This window comes from Haliotis asinina, chromosome 3 (assembly GCF_037392515.1).
Source record: "Haliotis asinina isolate JCU_RB_2024 chromosome 3, JCU_Hal_asi_v2, whole genome shotgun sequence".
Classification (NCBI taxonomy): Eukaryota; Metazoa; Mollusca; class Gastropoda; order Lepetellida; family Haliotidae; genus Haliotis; species Haliotis asinina.
In genome coordinates, this window is record NC_090282.1 from 43,976,894 (window position 1) to 43,992,871 (window position 15,978).

Genomic DNA, 15,978 nt, shown 5'->3' on the forward strand with positions numbered 1-15,978 from the left:
ATTATAAGAAACTGCAGGTGATAAAACATCAACCAAGTACAAACCTTTCAGGACTCAGGTTCCAGCTTAACCCCATGACTTTAGGTAATAAATATCTTCCACAGGTTTCTGTAATGTTTATTTTACAGAAACATGATAATATCCTGTATCCGACAGATGTTTACATCTTATCAAAACATTACATCAATTAAGACCTTAATGATGTGCTGACGAAGACTCATGTTGGACATGAGATAAGACAACTGCCATAACAGCAGAAAGACATAATTAAAAGCAATAAGGCATTAAACTTGAAGTGTTGCATGAGCAATTGGATCCTGTACCAACAAGCATAGGTCACAGGTAATCCCTTATAGAGGTCGCTGGAGAAGAAGGCGCCCTTGTCATCTGTCACATACACCATGGCTCATTACAGATTTAATTTCACAGCCACATAATTCATATGCTTTAATGACATCCATTATGAAAAGGGTTGTCTGTGTCCACCAAAACCTTGATAGTCCCAGCTTACTTTCTCATGGGGACTTACAAAAGAATGAAGGTTTATATTCAATCTATAGAGCAGGTTCAGTGACTTATCAAATTGTCCTCAAGCAGGTTGTTCGAGCATAGAACACTGGCAACACAACATGTCTTCACCCCCTGGACAGTTCACGCCATGTAGCTACACACCACTTATGAAATTATCCATTAGGAAGCAGAGGTTAGTCTGTCTCACAGTCCGTGAACCTCATTATTTCCCCTACAGCCAAGCCCTCCCTGTAGTGCTAGAGCGCTAAACGAAGCAAGTCTAGATTTTTCCAGGTTCTGAATCTCTGGTCTCCCTTTTGAATTTAAATGGGTTTATTTGTTACAATCCAGTTATATATATTCAAGCTTTAGTCTAGGCAGAGGTCAGCAGGAGCTCTGAATCTGTAAAGACCTTTCATTCAAGTTTGCAAATGCTTAAACAACATTTCTATCAATTGACTTCTACTCAATCATTTCCACCACATGCCAGATCTACTCAACATACACTCTATTCAGATACTGCAGTATACACGATAGCATTTGGTCAGTATGAAAACTCAATTCTCATGTTGCCATCAGCAATGATTATGTGTTTGCTTTGTCCATCAGTCCAAAGTGCACACTTGCAGAACTTCGAATGCATACCTAAGATGCATTCACCCATCATAAACAAGACACAAGGACGGCCCTGTGATACAGTCTCTATTTAGACAAACAAACAAACGAAAAAACCCAAAAGACAACATCATCCATGAATACACACTTCAGCCGTAGGAAACACAACAGATTCAACCTTAAATCACAAAGAAGCAAAAGATTATGTTAGAATTTTGTAATCCCAACAACCCAAACGTGGTATCCACACTTCAGAATTGATTTTTATTGTGAAAACTGAATCAATTTTCAATTTACAAAGATTACAGGCAAAGTGAGAGCTCAGTTGTCAAAATTTACCAGCAGTTAGCACCCTATCAAGAACATAGAACGTGAAAGTGAAAATCTTACACCCTGGTTCAAGATAACCCAGTTACACCACATGAGTCACTGGAAAGAAAAACACCAGATTATAGATACTGAAGCTTTGGACTACAGGTGCTGAGGTCAAGAGACAACACTCAACATTTGTATGTGTTCTTTACAAATCATATTTAATATACCGTATTCACATAGTGCAAGTAACACTGTATTTCACACATGGAATGTACCGAACTGAAATACCTTATGCCCTGTATGAAAAGTCATTTAGTTTCATTTCAGTTATTGGTATAAAATTACAGCTGACTGCTTATCAACAACATTCTCAAGAATCTACCAGTATCCACTGAACATCACCCTTCAACAGTTTGTATTGAAATGTTACTGTGAACTCCGACAACAACCTGACATTCTGATTGGCTGAACATATTTATGACAAATCTCACCTCTGCTTATTAGTCCAGTCTCATGTTTATTATCTACCCATGAGAGTTTCATGTATCCTATTAGAAGCATCTGTTATTTGCTAATGTAGGATTTAGTGTAGTGTAAAGCACATGGTTAATGGGAAGGGGTGAAAAGTCAGCCCATAAAAGATGCATCTATGTATCTGGACACCTGATTTCATCCATTTTAGGGGAAATGGGCTCAGACTAATTTGCAGATAGAACAAGTTTGATTCAAGTGGTTTAAGGACCTTGTATCACCTACGCAGTCAAGTCTTGGCAGGTGTCACAAGGAGAATACAGTAACTGGCACAGACTACACCTACTGTGGATATGAAAATATCTAAAGATTATGAAAAGGCTTTAAATAATATGCCTTGTATTTCTAGGATCATTCTGTTGTAACAAGCAGGTATAGTCAGGTACCAGTGAGTCTGTCTCGATTTACCTTCACTGGTTTTTCTATTGCATAACTCAATCCAGTAGTTTATAACAGCCTCAATTGTTTGCAATGTATCAGATTCACAGAGGGCACTAGCGACACTGTCTAGATAAAAACTGTCGAACTACAGTCACCAGGCTAAGAATGGCACAGGAACACTCAATACTGTATGGACCTAAAGACCACTTATGTTGTCAACTACGGTAGGTTATCCAAGAGCAAAGTGGGAGGATTGCTAGAGCAAGATCAAAGCAAAATTCTAACATTTATTTCAAGTGACTGTCATTTAATATGTACATGACAAAAGTTCTACATCGCTTATTGCATGGATTCCACTTTCAAGTACAGCAAGGGCTATCATGTAATGAAAATAAATACCTAGGAGTCATGTGAACTGCTCTGGCAAAAGGTCAAGAAACCTTTTCAGACTGGCCACTTATCCAAATAATTTGAGTAGCAGTGTTATACATTTCCCTTTTTACAAGACGGTTCTTTCTTACTATAGGTATTCTGGTTGGGAGGAGCACCAAGTATGCCAATTGTTCAGACAGTGCTCCACTTATAGTATTGGTGCTAACTCTACAGCATGTATGTCAGCTGTGCAAGACATACTGCCCAATCATGTTAAACACGATTGAGTAATATGTGGAACAAATTTTTTCAGAAAGGCACTGCATTTAATACCTTTCAATTAATCAGTATGTGCAATTATTTTTACAAATATTGTTTTTATGACAGGCTGTATAAAGTTCATAATACTTTAATCCGGATGCCACGTTTGATAACCTTCCCTTAAAACAAACACAGCTCGACAGTTCTTTACACCATCCAGTATCCATGCTATTAATGCAACAAATCTTTTTTGAAGAGTCACCATGCTTGCGATAACTACTAACTCATCCTCTTTACCTATAAGGTGAACTGTACAACAATCATCAGCAATCATTCTGAACATGGAATTATTGTGCATATTTCTGTGAAATTTAATATATTCATTCTGAAGCTGTTTTTGATACAAAAAGAACTTCCTCCAGGAAAATAAAGTTATATCTAAAGAATGTAAATATTCATCTATCCAGAAACCATTTCTGATACACTGCATACACATTCTTGAAATTTCCAACTGGTGATATCCTCCGGAATCATCAATGGTATGAGACTGAACTGCACGTGCCAACACATGTACGCTGGCAGCTGTGCCCTGCATGATCTTTAATGATACACGCTCACTTGCTTGACAGATGACGGATAAGGATGTTTGGATGAGCAATAACGTTAAGTTTTTTGTGAGTAAACCCTGATGATATTAACATGCATCCTTCATTGAAAGCTGATACATGTCAAGACAAGAAGTTCCTGAATTAAGCCAAAGTCTGGTTGGGTAAACACTGCTAACAGCAGGGTGCCTTCATCATACAGCTAAAAGACTGATCTGAACATACTGAAAAACATACTGAGTTATACATATCGGAGAAAAAAAATAACTGACATAAATCTACACTGAAAAAGGGATTAAATAAGGACTATTTTCGTTAATACACAAGATTCCAAGGCAGTCAGTTTTCTTAAAAATAAGATTTGTTTCAGTTCTTCATTTCTAGGATTATCTTCATTGATTTTAAGAATACGATTTTATTAACTACGATTTATGTAAATGTTCATCATTAATGAACCATGTCATCACACTCATGTATTGCCATCATACTAGATGTCTTTAGGAAGTAGATTCTGTGTTGTATTTTCATCCCTGATTTTATCCACAGCTGCTTTTTATAAATATAATATATCTGTAAGGAGAGAGAACTACAGTTAGGGCATGTTAATAATCCACAAACAGGCCATTAACAGCTGACTGAAGCAACAAGAACATTTTGAGCAAAAAATCCTTTAAATGCATTAAGTCTATTGTTTTTATTTAAAACCTGCATTGCTGAGCACTGTATCAAATCATTTTGGTATTCACTCAGTATGATAACCTGCACAGCCTTGAGGTCAGTGCTGCTCCAAACTGCCAATAACTTCAATCCAGGATAGGAAATTTAGGTTCAGTAACAGCTGTCATCCTAGCAATACAAAACTCCCTTGTTTATTTGTCACGACTTGGTATTGATTTTTGTCACACTAGTTCATAATCGTGTCTGCCTCATAATGAACAGGTGCTCACATCAAAAGGGCTCCTTCCACCATAACATTGTCTTACACATTATGCACACGAAATTGTTTATTCTGACCAATGACAAGGTCCTCCAGCTAAAATGTAATGTTTACCCTGATAATTTTTGTACACTAATACACATTCAGATGGGGGTGATGTGTGAAAGTTATGCATGTTTGTAAGTCTAGATCTGGGAGTCAATGAACCTGTTTGTCCTTGAGTATGTGGCCAGCTGGATCATCAGACGGCAAGTTATTACAGTGGAAGTCAGTGGACAGTTGGTCATTTGATCTTAAGAAACATTGTTGCCTCCATGTCTCCATAGACCATAAAGATAGATACAGTTCTAATACAAGGCAACACATTATTCCTTTTATAAAATGTACACGATTAAGAGGCCAGTACTAATGCAAATATATTACCAGTTTGACCAACAACACTATTGGGAGGCACTTCTGTAAATCATAACAGAAACGGTATGGTCCAAGCAGTGGCAATATTATGTCATAGAGCTGACAACAGTTGCATGTTTCAGATAACATTTTCAGTAGACAGTGTTTAAGTGAACGGGTTACACTGATGAAATTATGCGTACTTGAAAAGGATACATACAACAATCTCAATTTGGGCCAAAACAGCTTCTTATTCTATGTGTTATCACCAGAGCGTAAGGATTTTTCAGACATTTTCCAATCTATTGTTGAAGTCCAGCTTCTTGATTGAGTTCTTGTGTGACCATGAGTTTGCTTATTTGTGGAGTGTTTGTGTCTCAATAGGTCTGTAGTTGGTGTTAGTTTGGAAGGGATCATTTATGTTTATTGAGATATTTCCTAAATACAAGGGGCACAACATTCTCTTCCCACAGTGGTTGCTTGTCATGTCTTCCTACGTAACCTCTGTTCTAATACGACCATTTCATGGTGCGAGTGTTCAGGACTCGTGATTGGAGGCAATCAGATTAAGTAGTGCAGTCAGCGACCTTGTTTCAAAAGTGATCGCAAGATCTCAGTAAGTTCCAGATGCATCGTGAAAGCTAGAACCTCTTCCCGAGGGTAATACTCAAATGTTTCTTCTAGACAGAACTCATTCATTCATGTCATATTTGTTTCTCCCCATTGCTTGCATTTGTCAAGTTGAATCTAGGTTGATGTAACACGTGTACGGATTGGACAGAAAAAAGGGAGATAAATCTGCTGCCATTTTTTGCCGCTAGGGGATTTTATGAGAACCGCGAAATATGGCCGTATTAACGTGAACCGTATGTTCGTAGGAAGATATGACAAGTAACCTCTGTGGGAAGAGAATGGGGGCACAACTGATCTGTGACACCGTAACAGGAATAAGTCATAACATGTATACAAGCAAGGGTAATATTCTGAAAACATATGGTCATATTTCATGACCATAAATTTATAGTGATGAGCAGTAAGTAGGTGAGCAACAAAAAATCCTTGAAGAAAATGTGTTTGGTAGCTGCAATGCTTATATTGAAAGCATTGCAAAATTAGAATGTCTAGTTTGGCTATGGGTTTTCTTACAAATTGCCTTTATGTAATATACAGTGTATAAATGTCAAGTATGTATCAGAACTGGCAACAGAATGTCATGCATGTAGTCTTCCTTTATATCTGTCCATGATCAGTTGATTACTTGAGGTGTTCCATCAGCAACTGGTCTGATACATCCACTGTATGTCTGGCCACTCTCTGGGCTTGGACAGGACCGACACAAACAATCACCGGGCCAGCATGTCTTTATTGTAGCAAACAAGCATCCATCACAGGCAAACAGTATATCTCAGAACCAAGGAGAATGGAATGTCGTAAAACAAGAAATATATACATATTATGACTTCTAAGTATGCTGAAAGAATGGCCATAATGTTCACAGGATGAGAACCCACATCATGCATACTTCGAGGTTACACAAGTTTCCTCTTGCTTCAGAACTGCCATAAAACATCATTTCACATCTGACAGAGCGCTCATTACATCTTGTCACATTTATATCAATAAACTGTCCTATTTCTACATAACTGTCACACATTTAACTTTACATTTATTATCAATGCCATTAATATATTTCATTCATCAAGTTATAGGCAAATGTCAGTGTTTTAAGCCTGAGGCTTCCAGAAGTTCAAGTGTAACTAAGAGAGTGAGTGAGCAAGTTCAGTGTTACACCACACTCAGCAATATTCCAGCTATATGGTAAATAAATGAGCTTGAACTAGACAATCCACTGATCATCAGCTTGCATCAATCTGCACAATTGGGAACCGATGACATGTGCCAAACAAGTCAGAGACAGTGACCACTCAATCCCTTATTGTCGTCTCTCACGACAAGCACAGTCGCCTTTTATGGCAAGTGTGGGTTGCTGAAGGCCTATTCTATCCCAAGTGTAACAGATGTTGACACCCACTGTCATGATTACCTCAAATATTGCCCTACACTAGCCAGGTTCCCTCTTCCTACAACAGTAAATGAGGAACACATTGTACAAATATTTAATCTATTCTTCTTCATAAATAGACTATACCAAAGAATTAAGTAAAATGAAGAAGAACACACTACTTTCAACAGAAGGACTGCTTATCTGGAATACAGTTACCTCTTTTAGCAGTCACTATATAGATACCCTGAAAGTAGAGCTTATTAAGTTTGTGTTTATGCACGTTACAGAAAGTGGAGATCTATATTCCCAACTCAACAAGGAAATTTTTCTCTACATTCGTTCAATTTCTTATGTGAAAATGTTAATTTTTGTGTACTTTACAACTCTACCTACCAAACTGTAAAATGTGAACTGGTGTCTCAATGATGTATCCCTGGGAACAATAAAAATATCATAATAAAAAAAAACCCAAACCAAAAAAGTTTGTGTTCAAGTAAATCTCTGCAGCTAACTCCATTTGACTCGGGAGTTATTTTTGATTCCTACTTCTTATCACATAAGTAAGGAACTGTAAAACAACAGACAGAATTACTCTGCTTTAATAAAACAAAACACACTATGCTTCACTCTCTGGGGGTGTAAGGCCTACACTAAATATGACATTTCTAAACAGCATACAAGCAAATTAGGGAAGAGAAAAACTAGCTTACTTGTCTATGAAAATGTCATAAAGCCATAAACTATCCAGCATGAATGGATATGGATAAACATTAAATCACCATAAATGAGACAGACTACTTGTTCACTAAATATATTCCTATACGTAAGAAGACAGCTACACAAAATGTAGTAGACAGTCATGACATACACAACTTCATGATAGTCTTGAGTAGACAAGAACAGAACCACAGGAGGCTTTTCGTGTTGTGTATAAACTTGTTAGCTGACACTGCTGAGTAGAGTTATTCATGAACTATATAAAGTCTGCATAGACAAAGTACATACAGAATGTCATATGACAAAGGTGAAAGAATTGGGCTTTACGATGTTCATAGCAACATTCCAACTGTATCACAGCAGAGGACACAGGAAATGAGCATCAGACATTGGAAATAAAACCTAGGCTTGTTGTGAAATAAGCAAACACTATAATAACTGAACTACTCTGCTATCACAATTTACTAAGAGGGGTTGAGCTATCTCTATATCACAGTGGCTGTTGGGCAGCTGTATTATGCTATATGTGTTCTATCACAGGCAACTGTAGCGCAAATGGGGCTGCGCAGCATAGAGAATGTGACAAGTCTTCTTTCTTCGCTTCGGATCGAAAAATATTTTTCATGTAGAGTTTGCCTGTGATTCTGTGTATAATGCTATGTAATGTGAAGCAAAGTCACAACTAGTATGACCAATTCCCATATTTTAAAGTGCTAACTGGGTGGAACAGCTGACATAATATAGGACTCAGATTTTAATGAACACAACTCTTGGAATTTTCTCTCAGCTTTTTCCCTATAAATCCTGCAAAGACATGACTGGCTGAGATATATATATGTAAATTCCTGCTGAATCAGGGTTGGACATTGTTAGTTTCTTGATACATAAGAACAGTGAATGAGAGTAGAAAGAAAGAGGGTCTCCATTTCTGGCATAGAAAATACAACATTTTAAACCGTGGAAACACAAATTTGAAAAAAGCACCTGAATGCAATTTGTGAATTAAGTTACAGCTTTTCTTAATGCATCAAATGGTTTTAACATTAAACTGCTGAATCATTACATCATTGATGCAGAAAGTTATGCTGAAGAACATGTCACCGTTTTCTTTCAAAACCAGACCTTCGAAAATACATGATCAAGTGCATGTAAATTTTTTCAGTGGGTTAAACAGCATTTAGAAATATTTAAAAAGTTGAATATGAAAAGGCTATGGGTCATTATCATTCCCTTCAACATTATGGTCATTGTTCTCCAACACAGTCATGCACAGTCAGTCGTGCGTTTGAGTAACTTGCCTGTAGTACAACCTTGAAAGATTCAATTTGCTGCATATTTGTAATGAAAAGGCTGGCATACTGCTGCACAAAATAAGCGTGGATGCCTCCTAGAGGAATGATGGCAAGTGACAGACATAGATCCTGCTGATCTTAAACAAGGCACATCCTTGTCATAGCCAAATGGCAGCAGCAATAAAGGATGTGTTGTAGGCTGTTTTCTTTGGGGCTAGTCTGAAATTTTGCTAGGTTTCTAGAATGTGGAGACATGGCATTATTCATGGATAACAACTTCTTTAATGCTGGAAATAATGTTTCAGAGCAATGTGTTACCCCATTTAGTGAATACTAAACAAAAGTACTGAGTGTTGATATACATACACAATGTAGTTCCATCTACAATTTTTGTACGTTAATCCTGACCTTGTGTAAATGGCATTAACAGAGGATAACTCAACAAGCTTACTAAGCAGTTGCTGGTGATGGGCTAAATAGTAGCCCTGGTATTTCCTTACCAAGCAATAAAGAAATCATTATACAAATTCCACATTCTTTGTGTCAGTCAGCATCACAGAATTACTGCACCTTCAAAGATCACAATAACATGCCAGTGTTTGCCTCATTGCTGCTGAGACAGCATTGTGCAATATAGCAGTCATATGTTGGTGGCCGGTAAACAATCAAGTGGGAACCACACATGTTATGAGGTGCATTCAACAACATTCAGGTACTAGGACATGCAATCAGTCAAATCACCTGGACCTCCTTTCACAAAGTATTAGGTGATCATAAGTCAACAAGAAAAGTGCAGTGTTAAAGAATGGGAGTTAAGGTTAACCTTAGTACAGATTGCTTCATGGAAGGAGTCCCTGGTTTACAATGTCCTTAGTGTGACAGCCATAACCTACTCTAACCTGGAGATCCACTGGACAGTCATACTCCGAGGCCATGATAGCCACCTGATCATGTGTGCACATATTAGTATGCCTGTAAGTCAGACATTTCAAGGTGTGAGGTTTAACACCGCCATACAATCAAGATGTTTAGTCATGTCAGTGACAAACTAGTATCTCAACCTGTCACTCATGGGCCCTTTGTTTAGATGACCACACTATACAGCTGCTAAAGACCCTTTCAGACATCCAGCAGTGGTCAGCTATCTTCTGACATGTAGACATGTCAACATCTGATATCATTACCCACTACACTGCAGGAGATTGCCTCCTGAGGTGTGGTAGTGCTTTAGCCATAATGCTCAAGTTCACTTTGCCAACTGGGTACAATGAGTACAACACTTTTCCGTGACCAAACTGCTAAAAGCAGGTTCAAACAAAACTTCATCATTTAATTTAACCTGGCAAATAGCAGGCAAATATAATAGTCAACTAGCTGTACAAAAGTACATAAAAGTTAATTAGTAAGTTGACTAGAATCATGCTTTTCTCTGACCAGCTTTTGTTTAACTAGTTACATGGAGGCTGCGTTCTTCACTCCTTGACACCTGTATTATCTTCCTTGAGGATGGTTTAACCAGTATGTAGACCCTCATCAACCAGTTTATTCCTTGGTAACAATAAAAGTAAATGCCTGTTACATTAAAATGGTGATCTCAGTACCATTATATTTGTACACAAGCCTATACATGCGAACCATCCCACAAAATGAAATGTTTGTTCAAAGTACCAGCAGCTTTCTGTATGTGACAATGTAATTACTAGGAGCTCAGTCTGTTAAGCTAAGCAGTGGAACACTAAACCTCTCAACAGCGCATGTGCGTGGCATATGCTGTTACATAAAACATGAAATAGAAAGTGTGAAAGGCAACATCCAAACACGCAAAACCTCCACGTTCATGTGGAGCTTTATTGCCAACAGTGTTGTGCATGGGTTGATGGCTACAATGATTTGTTCATATACATCTCATTAAATGTGAACAAGGCCAAAGGTGCATAAGAAGGTATTGTCTTGGTATCGCTGCTGTCAACAATGCATCTGCCACCTATCATGTGTCTGCATCAGTAACAATGATGAAACACTCTGCTGATAACCGGAGTGCATGAAGCACAAGTACGCCCAGCTACATAAAAAACTTTGAAACAACTTTTATGGCAATTCCTGTACCTGTATTCCTTCCAAGTAGCTTTCTGTTGCAGGTGGGTTAAGATCAGGCCTATGATAGCACTCACACCCACTGTCCTGTACCTGCTGTCAAGGCTCCACAAAGTCACACTATACCTGACTGACTACTTCTAATTACTACTGTCATTATGTCTACAGAATGACATTTTGATGTCATTGAACTAGCTGGTATGAAAGCCACAGATCAATCCCAGTCCTTGAGTCTGGGGTCTCCATAGATGCAAACCAGTTCCTCTGTCTAGGGTCACTGTATAGATACAGAATAGTCTATTTGTCTGCTTGTCAATAAAGCATGTCTCCCCTTGTATCTCCAAACATTAGTTGAAGGCAGGGTATTACATGACCTACAAACTAGAGGACACCCACCTACTGGTTTCTAAGGGTCCATACAGGAAACATGATGGTCCAGTACAGTAATGAAATCATGGTACCGATCCACAATATTAAGTAATTATCTATTACGAGAACCTTATATATTTTGTTAAGAATTTGAAGCAAGGAATATCATCATGACTCCTCCTGCACAGACGACATACATATTCTAGCTTCCAAGCTGTATCTTTGTGTACACTAGACTTACATTTCCATGCTGCATATAACCTGAATAGACATTCAGTTGATGGAGGACACAGTATGGGCATATAATCTATACTCTGTTCATTAGTTACATGTAACAATATCATGCCAAACTTCCCTTGGGAATGATGGTTTGTTGTCAAGGCAAAACAAACATGCAGTAAAGCTTGCTTGAGGCTGAGTTTTATCAAACTGGTATTAAATGCCATGAATTTTCCATCTGGTAATATCGTGGATTAGCAAAGTAATGATATCATTCAATATTCCACCAAAAGAATCACACTGTGTAACTCATACGTATCATATACAACCATTAAGCACTTGCACCTCAATATACTGCTTAGCATAGTTCTGTATAAAACTGATTAGGTAGATTTATTAGATATAGTCTGTTTATAACCCAGCACTACTATAATCATATATATAACACAGCAAAAGAACCATATGTGGACATACACACACCATCCTCTATAAAACCCTGCAAGACTACCAAGCTGTAACCCTAGTAAAGGTGTTATTATGTACTGACGCAAAAAATTGGTACCATGCGTAACAGATATTTTTCAAGTAACATTGTGTCTAGTGTATGATACTGCACACCATCACTTTCTATGGCATAGTAAAACAATACAAACTGTAAAGAGTACAAATAGTAAAGAGTACAAATAGTAAATAGATGCTTAGTGTGTTATCAACAGAAGGCCTCAGTGTAAAACAGAGAGAAATGTACAATAGAGAGTAACAAACAGTTGCAAACTCAGATTTAAAGAAGCACACATAAAATCCCCTAATGTCAGCCATTTTATCTAGTGTGCTCTTGACTAAATTGCTCAGATGCTTTGAGAACATGCTGGCGCCCTCCCTCTTGCTCTGCATGCAGAGTTAGTTTGTTGTGGGTTCAGAGCTGGCTGTGTTAGCACCCTGAAGAAACAAACATGCACTTGCTTATAGTAACTTGTTAGCAGGTTCTTTTGGGGATGAAGATGAACATATAGACATGTGCAGTGTGATATGGATATTAGTTGGACAAAAGTTAGCACTGTTAAATAAGCAATGAAACTTTCACTGCTTGCAAATTACACCAAAATGATCTGAGTCTTTTTAAAACAGAACACTCCTAAAATTGTACACAAGGTACATGGAAACAAACACATTTTCTTTGGTCAAAAATTGAATTTACAATTGTTCATTTCAAGAACTGTTATGAAGAAACATTTTAAGAGGAATGGTGTATTTATTGTCCTGATATTCTATCCATATCACTTACTGCACAGCAAAAGACAATCAAGGAAGAGAACTTCATAATTAAAACATAATTTATCAGTGATGATGATTTTAAAATAGTTCTCAACATTTACTGAAGTTAATGAAACGTTAATCACATCAAAATGCAGAAAAGCAAACAATCTTTTGTAACAACAAATACAAAAATAGATGTACAGTAATGTACAATGTGAAACACAAAACAAAACATGCATGCAAGAAAAATTAGTGACAATGGAAGAGGGATACGATAAGACACCAACTGAAACATCCAACCATCAGAATCAATTTCCCACATAAGCAATGATGTAAACAGACAAAATGCTACTGTATGCAAACACATGACAATATGACCCGTGATTATCACATGGGCCTGTTCATCAAGTCAGTTTCAAGGTGATATTGATCACCTGCTAACAGCTATGTACATGAGTCATACTGAGATGCTGCACAATGAGCAAGCCATGCCATGCTATTGAAGGTAGAATGACACCAAAATCTACCTCCACTGACACACTGCGGCAGATCATCAAGCATCATCATCAAGGTGAAAGTTCTTATCTAATTTGGATACTCTCTTTACAAATGGCATTTTGTTTACCATATTTACCAGGTATATCTTCAGGTGAAAATGTAAAACTTTGTGGTATCCTATGTAAGGAGACTCCAGTGGGACTGGGAATCTGCAATAGTATTCGATCCATACTCCCTTAATTCTAAAGAATTGTTTCTTATCAATGTCATGACAAACACCCTTGGCTTTCGAGCTTAATTTCAATCATTGCCAGCTGGAATATGTTTTCGTTCTGATATTTGTCACATCAATGGTAAATTTCTAAATACGAGCAACAAATACCTTGAAAAAACACATATTCCTACCAGAATTGCATGAAACAACCAGCAAGATGAATGGTTCAGTGATTATTACTCAGGGTCAGTGCACAGAGAAAGTGTTTAAAATGTTTGTGTATATAACATTAGAACATTCATGACTGGCCAAATCATGCTAAAGGTTACAGGCTGTCCTGGTCATATTCTCCAAAACAGTAAGAAAGGTTGATGCTAAAACATTTGTATTCGGCGCAGTAGTCTAGGTTTGCAACTCAGATTAACAGTAATATCACAGCTTGAAGACACCCGAAGATGTTTTCATAGAATGAACAATGTCAACAGGTGTTAAAAAGCTTTTTAAAGGTGAAATGCAATAGAGAGTTTTTCGAGCATGAATATGGTTTCATGTCACTTTCACAATATTCCAGCAATATCATGGTGGGGGACACCAGAAATGGGTTTCATACATTGTACTCATGTGGAGAATCAAACATGGTCTTCAATGTGATGAGAGTACGCTTTAACCAGTAAGCTACCCCATTGCCCCCTTGACTGAACTAAGTTATTTCCTTTTCACAAAGACTGACATATGAACATCTATGTCGAGCTATCTTCAACAGGTTGCACATGTTTGATAAATCAGCGCTCAGGGGCCTACTGATGTCGAAACTGAAATGAACTTACACTAACATATCTTGGCCTTCAGCAAATTGCAGGATTCTCATTATCACAGATATTCCAGCATAAAGATAATCTTAAAAGAGATTGTGGAACATGTTTGTCTGAGCAGAAAATGCAGTGATCCATACCACTCATGTTTCCCTTGCATGAATAAACTGTAAAACAAACTTTTAATTTGTGCGCCACTTAGAATATTCATAAGAGACACTACTAACCATTCATAACCAACAGGTGCTAGACATTATCATGCTAACTTGGAATATGTTGGCTATGATCATATATATGCATAAGTATCTGTTCAAGCATATGTGATAAATGGTGAAAACATAGTTACTGAGTCATTCACAAATGTTTGATGGATCAACTTCATATGGTACAAAATATATACCATATAGCACACATATCTGTATCAAAGTGTTGTGCTGACCTTGGGGCTGGAAAACTGGTATTGAAACTTCAGAACTGGGTTCTGTTTTGATTGTGGGAATCGTCTACATTTATTTCCCAATCCAAACAACTCTTTTTGTGCATCATGGTCCAGTGTATGTGTGCAATGAGTTCTGTGCATGAAGAAAATCATCAGAAATTACTTCTAACTTTTTTCAGGCTATCGCCTTCTCAGGGTCAGACATGTTTTTTGACTCAAAGTCATGTTGGTTATATCTTCCCATACATATAGCTAATAATTACAAGAGTAAAAGCATGTACAATGGAATGACTGTACACAGATGAACATATTCTAACTGGCTTTAAACTAACAACATCAACTCTGTCACTATCCACATGATGAACACAGCACATGCACTCCTGGGTGAAAAGCAATATTGTCAGCAAAGCAATCCTATTAACATGACAGCGAATGAATGTATGAATGCTAAGGTGGGAAGAGTTACTTCCCCTGAAATGTGATTCGTCACTGATGCACTCTCACTCCAGTGACATGAATTGACATCCAGTATGATTCAACAGGAAACATTCACAAATAATTAAGTTAACAAAGTTCCAGTCACCTGAAAATAAGGTTTCATCTCATGCAGACAAATGAATGATCAGCCAGGGAATTCAACAAGGATTTCCTTACATCTAAAAATGTTTCATCATCAACAAGAAACTGAATCAGTCTTTACACCTATTGAAATGCCAGCTTTAAAAATCTGTTAATGAAAACGTTCACTGACACAATCCAAAGTGATAACCTTGTCGATTTCATTCCTACATGAAACTACTGCGAGTTCCTGTCATATTGCTGCAAAAGATGTGAAAGAAACCACTATCTTACCTCCTCATTGATGCCATTTCTACTGTCTAATGTATCCACACTCTTCCTCAGCATACTACGGGATAATTTGTTACAGATTCTCACTGCTTGCATAGATTGCTGGAATACAGACAACATCACTATTTACTGGAGCTGTCATCATTCTTTCCACATGACATCACATTGTTTGTGTTTATTGATTCATGTTTGGACTTGGCTGGGACATGAATGGCATGTATACATGCTGCTGTCTTTCAATCATGTATATCTATAGCATTTAATTAAATGTGATTTGTTTGGTTGCACATGTT

General features: G+C 37.5%; 1 protein-coding gene across 2 annotated transcripts in view; it reads right to left on the reverse strand.

The window, feature by feature from the left end:
• Positions 1–15,978, reverse strand: part of LOC137278079 (death-associated protein kinase 1-like) — a 141,382-nt gene that overhangs the window by 63,326 nt on the left and 62,078 nt on the right. For both annotated transcript variants that reach the window (XM_067810166.1, XM_067810167.1), the window contains exon 9: positions 15,689–15,787. In XM_067810166.1, the coding sequence (XP_067666267.1) occupies positions 15,689–15,787 (99 nt within the window). The remainder of the gene's footprint in view (positions 1–15,688; positions 15,788–15,978) is intronic.